The 14,942-nt window shown below is 36.2% G+C and overlaps 1 protein-coding gene across 2 annotated transcripts in view; it reads left to right on the forward strand.

Annotated features, from left to right (window-relative positions):
* Positions 1–14,942, forward strand: part of PPP2R3B (protein phosphatase 2 regulatory subunit B''beta) — a 113,095-nt gene that overhangs the window by 91,174 nt on the left and 6,979 nt on the right. The window contains exon 13 of one of the 2 annotated variants that reach the window (XM_027859459.1): positions 840–898. The exons of the other annotated variant lie outside the window; for it this stretch is intronic. Within the exon in view, the coding sequence (XP_027715260.1) occupies positions 840–864 (25 nt within the window). The 3' untranslated portion in view covers positions 865–898. The remainder of the gene's footprint in view (positions 1–839; positions 899–14,942) is intronic. 2 annotated transcript variants of the gene reach the window in all.

The raw sequence follows: 14,942 nt of genomic DNA on the forward strand, positions 1-14,942 counted from the left end.
AGTCTGTAGTGCTTCTGAAGTGCTGGTGTTTATAAAATGAAAAGAAAAAGTTGAAGAATTTCAATGTCTAAAGCATGAGGTTTAGTTTTTGCCTGTTGGAGCAGTATTCAAGTCATCAGCATCTTCCAGTTTGAATCTAAAATATATAAGATTTCTACAAATGATATAGACTTGCTCTAATAAATAGTATGTTCATTTAATATCATATGGAAATTGTTTTTGAAGGTTTTTATATTTCCTTCTGTACCAAATGTTGACCTTTTCCTGAAAATGGGGACAACATATGCATAGCTCTTCTCAGGCTATGTCATCTCTAGTATTTGCCAAAGGCACATATCTTTGGAACAGTTATCCCTTGTGTGAGCAGGCTGAGTCTTCCAACCTCTCTCCCATCCTGGACATGTACCGATTCATATCATCTCCTAGAAAAAACAAAGAAATAGTACATCAATCTTTGTCCATCACTGTGCCAAAGTAGGAGGGGTGAACAGAAGCAACATTTATTAAAGTGACATGTAGGCTTATCCTGAGAGAAACAGGCTTCTCTGTAGTACACAGTACAGGGACAAGGGAAAAAAAAACCCAAGCCCATTGTATATTGGGGAATAATTGAGGGTTGGGGAAGGGTTACTAGTAAGATCTAAAGCCTCCCTCTACTTCTATATGTATGCTGGTATTTAGGAATTTTAACAATTAGAAGTTGAGTCTTTATATCTCTTACTTCCATTTTTAAAAAGTAAGAACAAGTTCATATTCATTATTAAAAATTTTTTTGAATTATTTTAAAAATAATGTACTGAAGTAGCAAAACACTGACATTCCTTCTGTAACCATTGTAGGGATTCTGACTTCTCTGACTACTAGCCTGCACAAAGGTCTAGAGTAAGGAATTACTCAGGTAAGGGTATGTTTGCTGGCAAAGAAAAATTTACTGACTTAGGTCTGCATGTTATCTGAAATAGTGTATAATCCTGAATCCAGAAATAATAACTTTTAATGTCCACTATTACACCATTATCTCTGGATCACTAACTTTCCACTTTGTGGAATCTACAGAAAATAATCCTAACAATGTCTTCTAAAAGCTTTACATAGATAGTTTTCCTATGGAGTCTTCAGGTTCAGCTATTTTAATATTTCTTTGCTATGTAATTTTATCTCTGACCTCAAACCAGAAAAATCTTAGAATCTGTCCTGCTTCAAATAGGTTAACTTTCCCAAAATAAACTACAGTAGAGGGTTTGTTTAGTGTAGTAGTATTTCAGTGTTGCAGTATTTTGGATTGATATATATATGCATCTTTGTCATGTCTCATTGAAGCTATCAGCATTGTTAATGAGATTCCATTCAAGGGTCTTCCAAGAGTCAAGCCAATATAGCTTAATAACTGTTAAAATTCTGAGTTAATTAATCAGTCTGTAAATAAAGAATAAGTACAGGTTCAAATCTCCATTATATTACTATATATGACAAAATTGTTCCCATAGAAGAAAGTCATTAGTATAACATTGCTGACCTGGCTATATAACAAATTGTCCACAATGAATAATCCTATATATAAGAAATACTCATTTGGTTCCCTGGCTGTACAATAGCTACTTTATATCAAAACTCTTGATGCTAATTGCATTTAAGGCAGAATGGGGTGATAACAAAAATGAGCTGTGGCTATACTATTCATAGATCTATTATTTTGTCATAAGGCATTCCTGACCCTTTAGCTGATCTCCTATTTATCCCTAACAACAATAAAGTATACCTAAACTTTAAAATAACAATTCAAAACAATGAAGCACATTGAGACAAATTAAGTAATATAAAATGGGAAAGAGATTTCAAGCAAATGTAGAAAGCATGACTTATTTTTAATAATATACTTAGCATTAAGAAAGTCATTTAATGGGGGGAGAAGGGCAGGTTTTGAGTCATAATCACCTCTTAATAAAAGACCATATTGTAATTTCCTTTTTTGGAGATTTTAAAGACAGCTGAGACAGTTTAAATAGGAGGTAGACTCAGTATTTCAGCATCTTTTTCAAAAACTATGACGATGGAATGCATAGAGAGGAATAGTGTATAAGGTGGCTGTAAAGATAGGAAGGGCCAGTTTGTGAGGAACTTCAAATGTCAAACAGAATTTATATTTGACCTTGGAGGTAATAAGTAACTGCTGGAGTTCACTGAATTAGGGGATTAGAAGGAGTAAGACCTGTCCTTTAGAGAAGTCACTTTGGAGGCTGTGTGGATTAGAGTCAGCAAAAACTTACAGTATAGACAGCAATTAAGCTAATGTATAATATAAGCAAAAAAGGATAAGGACTTACACTAGGGTTGAGATTTTGAGTGAAAAGTAGGGGAGATACTTCAGACATATTATAATGGAAACAAGATTGGGAACTGATTGGATATGTAGGGTGAGAGTGAAGAGTCAGGCAGAATCCAAGGTTGTGAATGTGAGTGACTGAAAGGATGATGGTATATCCATTGAGTGTGAGATAGTTCAGTGACCATTTTGAAGTGTCCAATCCTAACCATGTACTCTGATCCAGTGACACTGGCCTCTTCACATCTCCTCATTGCATTTTCACGGGTTATCTCCTATGCCTGGAATTCTCTTCCTCCTCATCTCCTGCTTTCCCTGGCTTTGTTCAAGCCCCAAATAAAATTCCACAAGAAGCCTTCTCTGATCCTCCTTAATGCTATGCTAGTGGCTCTCCTCTATTGATTTTTTATAGTTTATTTTGCATATATTTTATTTCTGCAAAATTGTTTGCGTGTTACCTCCCTGTACTAAATTGTGGGTTCCTTGAGAATAGGAACTATTTTGTTCTTAGGGTTTTCTTTGCAGGGGGTGGGGGGAGCAGTGTTGTTTTGCCTTTCTTTTATCCCTAGCACAGTGCTTGGCATATAGTAGATGTTTAATAAGTGCTTCTTGACTTGGCACTAGAGCTAAGGAGAGACAGACTATGGCTGGGTTATATATCTTGCAGTCATTTCCATAGGATGTAAATTGAATTCATGAAAACTTATGAGGTAGCCAGGTGAAAGAGTATAGTGAGGAAAAATAAAAAGGTCCAGGACAAAGCCTTAGTGTATACTCACTGTGAGTATGATATGGACACTGAACCCTCAAAGGAGACTGAGGAATAGTTGGGCAGGTAGAAGAACTAGGAGAACAATGTTGTGAAAATCTGGAGAATATCTAGGAGAGAGTGGTCACTAGTGTCAGATTCTGGAGAGAAGTTAAGAAGAATGATAATTGAGAAGAGGCCATTAGCTTTGGGAATTAAGAGGTCGTTGGGAGGAGACTTCCCAGGCACATGAGCAACAAGGTGAAGAACTAGACATTTTTTTCTTATCCCCATGACCTCTCAAACCTCTCCAAAACAGAAAAGATAAAAGCAAAGATAAAGCAACTTCAGCTGTCTCCAGGGTCTAGGACACCCAGAATCCAAATTTTTAAAAAACAATACAAACCTGTGAATTCACACTCAGCACCCCTCCCCTACTTCCCTCACTCCTGGCCATGAGGCTGCACTAGCAGATCCAAGGATCCAAAACAGGTTTACAACAACTCCCCTCTCCCTCCACTTTCCTTTCCAGTGCCATGCATGAAGACCCTCAGCTCTAGGCTGAGGAAGTTTGCCCAGGCCAGAGTAGAATTTAATGGCCATATAGCAAAAAATTGGCATAAGAGAAAAACTGGAATCTTCAATGACAAATTCACCCAAAGAAACAAAGAAAAAATAGATTGGTAATGCAAGTTTATATAAGTAAAGGACAGTCTAGAAGAAGAGAAGCAAAAACCGATAACATTAAAAGAAAATAGGCTCATGCTACAAGCAGAACATACTAATCTCAAAGATAGGGTGTGTAGAGGACAACCTAAGGATCATAGATCTCCAAAAATATGACAGGACGAAAAAATCTTAACAACATATAATGCAAGAAATATTAGAAGAATACTACTACCCAGAACTTCCTACACATAGAAAATGAAATATCACTTGAAAGAATTCACAGATCAACGCCAGAAAAAAATCCCGCAAATTCAGCAAAATTCAAGACATATGATGATTAAATTTAACAGTTCAGTTCAGAAACAATAAGTTCTTCAGGCAACCAGGAGAAATATCTTCAAAGACCAAGGAAATGAAATTCAAATGACACAAGACTATTCTGCACCCAGTAGAAAATCCAGGAGGGAACAGAATATTGAGGAAGAGCAATGGAACTCAGGATGCAGCCTGTAGTGACATCCCCTTCAAATCTGAGCTTAACCATAAATGAAAAAAGGTAGACATTCAATAATAAAGAGACATATGAAACATTTTTTTAAAGAAAACTAGGTCTGAAGAGATTATTTGCTTCCCAAACACTCCAAACAGCAGAAATGCAGAAATGAATAAATGTAGCAGCCAAGAACAGTAATAGAGTGATAGCAGAGCAGCCAGTAATAAACTTCTTTCTAAATTTACACAAGGACAGAAGTCCGATGGAGGTAACAGTGAAGAGGCAGGCTCAGGACATTATAGACAGTACCTGGGAACACCCTGCCTACAGGTGAATCAATTCTTTTTTTTTTTGTGGGACTACATTACGACATGGAAGGGTGCATGAAGCGGGGAAGAGGAGGCAGAGGGCTAGAGAAGAATGGATGATGTGCCAAAGCCAAATCAAGGGCATGCAGTGAGGGAAAGGTGACCCTTGTGGTCTAGAGGGGAGAAGATGGGGAAGGAGCGAGGGAGAGACAGGTAGAAGGATGCCTCACTTTAATGGTGGGAAGGGTTTCCATTGATGAATAATCCTACGGGTGACAAGGCATAGTATTGTGAAAGGGGCATGGGGACCTAGCACTGGATGTGGCCTAGGGGTTTTAGTCCTACTTCAGAATGGAGGAGAGTTGGAATTCCTTGGGGCAGTTGGCACCTGGGGGAGTGGGAAAGCATGGACCCAGGAACTCGAGGCAAATGTGGGGGGAGATTTAGATCAGTGGTAGACTGCATAATCCGTGGCTGAGGGAGGGACCTATCAGGGGCAGAGTCCTCTCTGTCACCTGCAGGAATTGGCATTATTCTGGTAGTGAAACCCAATGGAAAAAGGAAATCCACAAGGCAAACTCTACAAAGCAGTGGCAGAAACTGCCTAAAAGGGAAAGTCTAAAGAATGGATACCTTGGAAACTTTAATTACATGAAGAATACAGAAAAAGGAGAGAGACCAGATAATTATAGGGGTCATGAATCAGAAAATGAGGATCTAGAGTAGACTGGATAGATAATGAAGTTGATAAAAATCCATTTTTGGAAAGAGGCACAAAAAATTAAATTTAGGAAACTAATGAATAGGACTAGTAAAAGGGGAGGAGAAATGGGGGGAATCTACTTGATTGAGAGGGGGAAAAGGGAGTAAAAATTATATATAAAAGAAGAGGAAAAAGAAACTAGTAAGTAAAACTCCAAGGTGTATCCAGGGGTGCAGGGAAGAGAGCCACCTTTAAAAATATTAAGGTAAAGTAACTTTAGGAATGTAGTATTCTGTTTATAGCAGAGGGGGGGAAATTATAACTTGAAAAAAAATTAGAGACACATGGAAGAAAATATAAATCTACCTCATATCTTTAAATGTGAATAGCTCAAACAGTCCAATAAAATGAAAAAGAGCGCCAGATTGTACGAGAAAAGGTCTACAATCTGTTGCTTACATGAAGAACATTTAAAAAGCAAAGATACGGACAAAATGAAGTAGAGGGGATGGAAAAAATTTTTACTCTACATCAAATGAATCAAAAAAGCAGGAGTTACAATCGTGCTATCTGACAGCAAAAACAAAACCGTCAAAGAATTCAAAAAAGGATGAAGCTACCATGAACAATTATCCAGTATCAGTAATAAACTTCTTGTTGCTGAGCAGTCATTTCAGTCATGTTTGACAATCTTCATGACCCCATTTGGGGTTTTCTTGGCAAAGATACTGAAATGGTTTTCTGTTTCCTTCTCCAGCACATTTTACAGATGAAGAAACTGAGGCAAGCAGAGTTAAGTGACTTGCCCAGGGTTACACAGCTAGTAAGTGACTGAAGCTAGATTTGAACTCAGGTCCTCCTGACTCTAGGCCTGGCACTCTAACCACTGTGCTACTTCGCTCTAAATTCTTCAGCATCCAAATGATAAAGGAAACATCTAAGCTACAAAGACACAGGCAATCAAACAGCAGTGACAGAAAGCTTCGATATCCCTATCTCAGTTTTGGATACCTCTTATGGAAAGATAAACAAAAGGGAAAATGTGAAATAAAAAAAAATTGCTGGAGAAATTAAGAGTTAAAAGATTTATGGAATTTTCTTACTGGGATAGTAAACAAATATACATATTTACATATTTTTAAGCATCACATGGAACTTTTATGAAAAATAAAATGGCAGAAATAGTTAATACATCCTTTACAGAGTATAATGCAGTATAAATAGCAATTGGTTTTAGGACTACAAACAAACAAAAAAAAAGAAGATATAAACCTAAATGGAGACTTAACAATGAAATCTCAAATAATGATTGGGTCAAAGAACACATCATAGAAATATGTAATAACTATGTAAAAGAAAATGACAGTGAGGAAACAGCGTATTTTTGGATGCAGCTAAAGCATTCCTGAGGGGGAAAATCATAGCTTTACAAACACATTAACAAAATAGAAAAAAAGAGGATTATGTACATAACTCTTTAATTGAATCTATGTAACTCTGCATAATCTGTGGCTGAGGGAGGGACCTACCAGGGGCAGAGTCCTCTCTGTCACCTGCAGGAATTGGCATTATTCTGGTAGTGAAACCCAGTGGAAAAAGGAAATCCACAAGGCAAACTCTACAAAGCAGTGGCAGAAACTGCCTAAAAGGGAAAGTCTAAAGAATGGATACCTTGGAAGCTTTATGTATATTATATACAAAAATTATGCACATTATGCATTATGTACAAAAATTAGAAAGCCAACAAACCTGAAATAAGCACAGAAGAAGAGCTATTAAAAATGAGAGGGGAAACAAAAAGAACCCATAAAAACGATAAACCTAGAAGTTGGTTCTTTGAAAAGACCAGTTAAGGATTAATCTAATTTAAAAAATAGAAAATCAGATCAGTAAAATAGCACATTAAAGGTGAAATCTCAGTAAGATAAAAAAGAAAAATAATCAGAATATATACAAGTTATATGCCAACAAAACTGAGAACACCAAAGAAAGAGAGGAATACCTTCAAAAATATAAAATACCCAAACTATCAGAAGACTATTTAGAGATCTTAAATAACCTAATCTCAGAAAAGGAAGTATATATCTTGCTATAAAGGAACTACAAAAAAACTCCTCATCCTGGTAGGTTCATAGGAGAATTCAGTCACATTCTTAAAGTTAGTACTCATACTTCACAAATTCTCAAAAAATTGAGAAAGAAAGCATTTAGTCCTAACACCTAAACCAGGGAAAGATAAAATATTAAAAGAAAACTGTAGGCCAGTACCACTTAACTGACTCAAGAATTTTAAATAAACCCCTGTTGAAACAAATTACAGCATTCAGCAATTTATCCAAAAAAATCATTTATTATGACCAAGTAGGATTTATGCCAGGGAAGCAAGGATGATTCACATTAGGAAAACAACATAATCACATTAAAAATCAAAACATCTAAAACCACATGATCATTTCATTAGATGCAAAAAATATCACAACAAAACAGCACTTATTTTTAAACCCTACAGAATATTGGATTAGAGGGACCTTTTTAAGATAGAAAAAGCATCTATTTAAAGCCAAAAGCAAGCATCATATTCAACAGGGATACAGTAGAACTTTTTCCAAACAAAACAAAACAAAACAAAACAGGAGGATGCACACTCTTTCCATTGTTATTTGATATAGTTCTGGAAATGCCAGCAATAAGAAGACAGGAGAATGAAATTAAAAGCATAAAGATAGGTAAACAGGAGATAAGACTGTCCCTATTTGCAGATGATATGATGTTTTTCTTGGATAATCTTAGGAAATCAACAAAGATACTAATTGAGACAATTTGCAGACTAGGAAATAAATCTTCAAAAAGCAACAGCATTTCCATATAACAAAACACAAAAAGCAGTAATAGAATAGGAAATCCCATTCCAAAGAACTACAAATGCATAAAATATCTGGGTTTCAATCTCCCAAGGCAGAGTTACAAAGATTCAATTAAAGAGTTATATAGATTAAAGAGTAATATAGATTCAATCACAAAGCACTCCTTAAAGGAAAAAAGAACTACCTAAATAACTGGAGGAATATTCATTACTCATGGCAAAGCTGTGCCAATGTAATAAAAAATTATCAAAATTAATTTACATTTTAAATGATGTACCAGCCAAATTACCAAGGGGATACTTTACTGAGCTTGATAAAATAATGACACAACTCATTTGGAAAAACAAAAAAATCTGGAATATCAGGAGAATTAATGGAAATAAGTAGGGATGAAGGGACAATAGCACTTCCATATCTCAAACTGTATTATAAAGCAGCAATTATCAAAACCATCTGGTATTCATTTAAAAAAAATGGAAAGATCAATGGAACAGATGAGGCAAGGGAGAAATCAGAAAGAAAAAAAACTTATTTGATGAAAACTGGAAAGCGGTCTGGTATAAATTAGGATTAGACTAACACTTTACAACTTATTTCACAATACATTTTAATGGATATGCAATGTCAATACTGAAGACCATACTATAAATAAATTTTGTGTATGTGTGAGAGAGAGAAACAGATCCTCTACCTTTCACAGCTGTGGGTAGGAGATATATTCTTAACCAAAATAGACATGGAGGCAATTATAAAATAGATAACTTTTATTACTCAAAACTGAAAAGCTTCTGTCCAGACAAAACATATGTAGGATAAGAAGGGAAGCAGTCTAATGGAAAAAGAATTGCAAGATAAGTATTTGCAACCACATAAAAGAAATGCCCTCATTCACTAATAATAAGAAAAATACAAATCAAAACAGCCCTGACATTTCATTTTATACTCTACATATTGGCAAAAATGACCCAAAAAATGGCTATAGATGGTTTGGAGGGTTTGTGGAATGATAGGCACACTAATTCATTGTTGGGGCTGTGAAATGGTAGTCATTTTGGAAAGCAATTTGGAATTATGCAAATAAAGTAACTAAAATGTCTATACCCAGAGATTTCATTATGGGGTTTATATCCCAAGGAAGCTATTGATAAAAAAGAAAGTTCCCATATACTCTAAAATTTATATAGCAGCACTTTTTGCGATAGCTCAGAATTGGAGACAAAGTAGATGCCTATCAGTTGGGGAATGGATAAACCAATTGTGGTACATGCATGTAATAATAGGATGTTACTAAATGGTAGAAATAATGTGTGATGAATATGTAGAACCATGGAAAGATCTATATGAATTGATACACGGCAAAGTAAAGAGAACCAAGAAAACACAGAAACTACAATGTAAATAGAATGACACACCAAAAAATCAAAAGTAAATATAAAAAAAATTATTAAAATAAGGCAAAAATCAAATGAAGAAATAAAAGAGGTCACTCCCAACCTATCCTTTTGGGGAGGTGGGAGGTCCAAAGGTGTTACCCATTACATGTTTTCAGGGCATTGATCAACTGTGCTGATTTTTTTTTCCTTCTAAAAAAATACTATTTATCATATGGGGTAGTTTTTAGGAGGGGAAAAAGGAGGGACACTTGGGATAATTATATTGATAAAAGAAAAAGAAGATAAAAACTTATTTTTTTAAAAAATCATTGGTAACATTGGATTGGAGTTTCAGTGAAGTGACTAGTGGAAGTCAAACTGTAGGGAGTTTAGATAAGTTAAGAAGGGAAAGTTGGAGGTAGCTAGGTGGCGCAGTGGATAAAGCTCCAGCCTTGGAGTCAAAAGTGACCTCAGACACTTGACAGTTGCTGGCTGTGTGATCCTGGGCAAGTCACACAACTCCAATTGCCTTACCATAAACAAAAAAAAAAAGTTGGAGATGGCTTTTTTAGGAAGCTTGCCTCAGAAAGGAGACGAAAGATAGTAAATAATGGTAAGGTTTGGGGGGAGGAGGGCCTGGGATCTAATGAAAAATTTTTAAGAATAGAGAAGACTTAAGTGTGTTTGTAGGCAGCAGGGAAGGTACTAATTAGGGAAATTGAAGATTAAAGAGTAAGGATGATAGGAGGGGTAATCTGCTGGAGAAAATGAATATGAATGAATATGTGAAAAGAAATCATCCCTAAATTAAAGTGAGATCATAAAGGGATTTATAGTGTGAAGTCAATACCTTACTGTATATTCTGTGTGGTGCACAAGTTTAATATGTAGGCTACACTACATAAATCTTCTTTCTGAAGAGCATATGCATGTGTTTTTGTTTCATTTAACCCCATACTTAATCAAACAGATTATTTTAAGTGAAATGAAATTAGAAAATAGCTGAAACCAATGGGTTAGTGATCATAAATCTTTCACCTACCAATCCAGAGTACCAAGGAACTGATATTTTTTAGGTATCTGTATTCATCCCCATTTTTCTAGACTTTTTCCCGTATCAGTGATTTTCAGAGTATCCTGTCATGAAAGTATGATTGACATATTAACTTCTAGAGCCTATCATATCATTGTGCCATGCATCAAAAAAAAAAAACAACTTAGGCAATTACTATAATCTCTAAATTAGAAAAATTTTGACCAAAAGCATTCATCCTTCTGTTGTTATATCTTTTGTGGCTGTGACATATGCTTTTACTTCATAAATTTGATCATGCCTTTTTAGTACTTTTTTCTCCTAAAATACTGTTCCTGTAATTTACCCATACTGCCATGAGGTTACTGTCCTGTAAGGATTAAGTCATAAGCATGTGTTGCTGAAGATTCTAGATCAAAAAAAATGTTTTTTTCAATTATCTCCAGTAGAACAACTTTTTAATGAAATAAATGACAAGGTACAATTTGTTTTGTTTCTCACTAATCCTTCATTTTTCCTTTATCAGCTCATATTGAATTTTCATTTAAGATTAAGAAAAATCTGTTTTGGTGGTTTGTCCTCAGCTTTAGGCTGTCTCCACTTAATAAAGTTCTATTCACCTTTTGAGCCACTTTCTACCTCAACCATTAGTAGTTTGAACTAATCAAAGGAAAGATGTAAATAGACTTTTTATCCTTCTTACCAGAAGAGCTCTAACTTCCTTTGTCTGCATTTTGAAGAACAGAAAAAAAAATAATAATAATGGTCACTGAAGGCATATTGCTAGTGAGATTATAACTCCTTACCCTCAAAAATGACTTTTTTCATCCATTTTCATCCATTATTTCATCCATTTATTATTTTTGATCTCTCTGCTTTTCTTATCGGTTTAGCTTATTCTGTTTATCTAAGTGTAATCTAATTTCTAAACAGCTCTTGTTCATTTAAGGTAGCCCAAAAGATTTCTTACAGGACCTATTATCATACCTTCAGAGATTGAAAATAAACGTAAAAATATTTGAGCAGAGAGTGGACCTCATTTGATTATAGTCCCCCAAAAGAAAAATGCCTGCATAATTATTAATGAATTTTATCCCAGGCCAAGGAAGTAAAATACCCAGTTGATTATCTCTATTGCAGGTTTACTAAGGGAATAGCCATAATGGTGCAAGTATAATAAATCGTTTCATTGTATAATTCTTTTATACACAATCTTGAGAGCAAAACTTGAAGAATATATTTTCTCATTTTGTGTAATCTTATCTGTATGAAGAAAATGGAAAACTTTATTTTTCAAGACTTCATATGGGCATGTTTATATTTATATGGGCACAAGTAATGGGTTAAGTGAACTAAAGTCATTTGCCATAGAATTGTGCCTGTAAGCAGCAAATTTTTAACCTTTTTTAAAAAATGAATTTTTGTATGTAATTTTTTGAGAAAATAGAATATTCATGCAATTATTATGGTTTCCAAAAGGAATCTCTTAAAATAACGTGAATGAATGTAGCATTTATTAAGCACTTACTGTGTACAAAGCACTGTGCGAAGTGTGGGGGTTACAAAAAGAAATGTAAATCCCTGTTCTCAAGGAGCTTACATTCCAAAGGGGAAACAACACATAAGGAAGGCTTCAGCTACAAATCAGAAAGGTCCCATCGTCTATAAGGTGCAGCAGCAAAGCAGTTGATAATGCCTCTTCTTTGTTGTCATTTCCACTGATAAAAATTTGTTAGCGCCAAGGGTTTTGCTGATAAGAACTTTCTTTTCTGAATATTCCGCCAACGTGGCTGTAGTACCTGCAGGAGCACTTGCAAGGCTATGTCTCTGTAGTGATTGTTTCCCAGGGTGATGACTGTGGACACTGGCTGGAATAGAAATCTATTCAAATAGCACATTGCCTTTGAGTGTCAGTTGGTAAGGACATCTGGCCCCTCCACAAAAGTATCTCCCTCAGATGATGGCTGTGAGGGCTAGGCTGGAAGCAGGACTGCTGGTGTAGGGGGTAGTCTCACTCTACATGTTGGGGGCAGTTGGTAAGCAGTTGCTCCTGGTGGTGATGAGTAGTAATATGAGCCCTTTCTCCACAATGATTTCTCCCTTCAATGAAGGCAGCAGAAGCTTGTTAGAAAGTAGGTTTGGTGGTTTTTGGCACTCATTAGATATATATACATGTTATATACGTAGTGTACCTGTTTGTCTCTTCAGAAGAGAGATTAGGTTCACTATAGCACCAAACTGATTTGAGATGTTAAATAAAGATACAGCTGCTGCCATTTTTTTAAATATAGGGTTAACAGAGAAATATCAGAGTAGCTTAGTTCCGCTACCTTCAGTCAGTTAATAAACATTAAGCACCTACACTGTGTCAAGCACTGTGCACTAGGCATACAAAAAAAGAGAAAAGACAGTTCCTACCCTCAGGGAGTTCACTATCTAATGGTTGAGGTAACAAACAAATATGTACCAACAAGCTTTATAAAGAAGAGGGGAATTAGCTTTTCTGTGGGGTTGGGAAAGGCTTCCTGCAGAAGGAGGTTAGTTAGGATTTCAAGGAAACCAAGGAAGCCAATAGCCAGAGATAAGGAGGGAGGGAGTGTTCTAGGTATGGAGAACAGAGAAAATGCCCAGGGCTAAGAGAAACAGAGTGTTGTCCATGCAACATGGGCAGCCAAGAGAGCAGTGCCACTAGATCAAAGTGTACATGGCAGGGAATAGGTGCGAGACTGGAAAGGTAGGAGGAGGATGGGTTATAAAGTGTTTTAACATCCACAGAGGATTTTCTACTTGATCTTGGAGACAGTAAACAGCCACTGGAGTTTGATGGGGATGATGGGAGGGTTGTAAGGACATGTAACATGCTCAAACTTGCTCTTTAGGAAAGTCACTTTGGTGGCTGAATGGGGGCTGGAGTAGAATGGGTAAAAACTGGAAGTAGGTAGACCCCCAGCAAGCTGTTGGAATAGTCCAGGCATAAGGTGATAAGGGCCTGAATCAGAGAGGTGGCAGCATCAGAGGGGATTTGAGAGATGTTGCCAAAGTGAAATTGACAGGCATTGGCAACAGCTTGGATAGGGAGGGTGAGAGACAGTGAGGAATCCAGTATGACTCCTAAGTTGTGAGCCTGAGGGACTGGGAGAATGGTGTTGCCCTCAACAGTGACAGGGAAGGGGGTGAGGGTGGGGGCGGAGAGTGTGCTTTAGAGGGAAAGATGATGAGTTCAGTTTCAGATATCCAGTTCCAGGTGTCTGAAAGGCAGTTGAGATGCAGTATCCAAGGTCAGCAGAGAGACTGGGACATTATGAGTAGATTTGAGAATCATCATCATAGAGATGGTAATTAAATCCATGGAAGCTAATGAGGTCACCAAGTGAAGGAGTATAGAGAGAAGAGGGCCCAGGACACCTGTGATTAGAGGGTGGGATTTAGATGAGAATTCCTCCAAAGACGACAGAGAAAAATTGGTCAAATAATAAGAGGAGGTGTATCAAGAGAAAGTGTGTTCTGAAAACCTGAAGGGGATAATCTGCAGTGTCAAAGGCTGCAGAGGAGTTGAGGAGAATGAAGATTAAGAAAAGGCTAATGGATTTGGCAACTAAGGGATCATTGGTAAATTAGGAGAGAGCAGTTTCTGTGGAATGGTGATTTCAGGAAGCCAGATTGTGTAAGGGGTTAAGAGAGTAGGAGGAAAGAAAGTAGAAGCTCCTATTGTAGGTGACCTTCACCTTGCCTGTACTCCATACTGTGGCTAGTTGTCAACCTTGTACATTCAACTTTAGTCGTGTATACTTAATCACTGAGTATTTATTATACACCTGGCATATGTCAGGTGCAGTGCTTAGCACTGGGAATACATAGACAAACAAAATATCCCTTCCTTCAGAAAGCTTTATATTCATTATTTTTAATATCATACTTTTTTGCATTATAATTGCATATTTTTAATTTAGAAATTTCTCTTAGAGCATTTAGAGAAATTTTTATACACATTTTTGTTATGACATGTCTTCACTTTATTCCTCTATCGTGAGTTGGAAATATTTTTTGAACCTGAAAAGAATGTGTGGTATTACTTTAAATCATTCTTTTGCCGTTTTCACAGATTTTGGCACATGTTTCCATTAATACTTTTTTCTAATTCTTTAATGGCAACAAAGATGAAAAGGATAAATTGTAGTCATAGCTTTAAATACTTGAGTATTTTAATTAGCTGAATCACATCTGCCCAAGCAGTGTCTGTAGTTAAAAAAAAAAAACATTTTTGACCATGCATTTTCAGTACTGTGAATTATATACCCTTTGGTATATAATTGGCTAATTTTGCTGATAACCGACATACTATTTTTAGACTGTAAGACACAGCCAAATCCCTATGGCCAAAGTTATGATTGTCATGAGAACATTCTTCCTGACCTCTTTGGTGCTAGA

This window comes from Vombatus ursinus, unplaced genomic scaffold (genome assembly GCF_900497805.2).
Source record: "Vombatus ursinus unplaced genomic scaffold, bare-nosed wombat genome assembly UNPS02014168.1, whole genome shotgun sequence".
Taxonomy (NCBI): Eukaryota; Metazoa; Chordata; class Mammalia; order Diprotodontia; family Vombatidae; genus Vombatus; species Vombatus ursinus.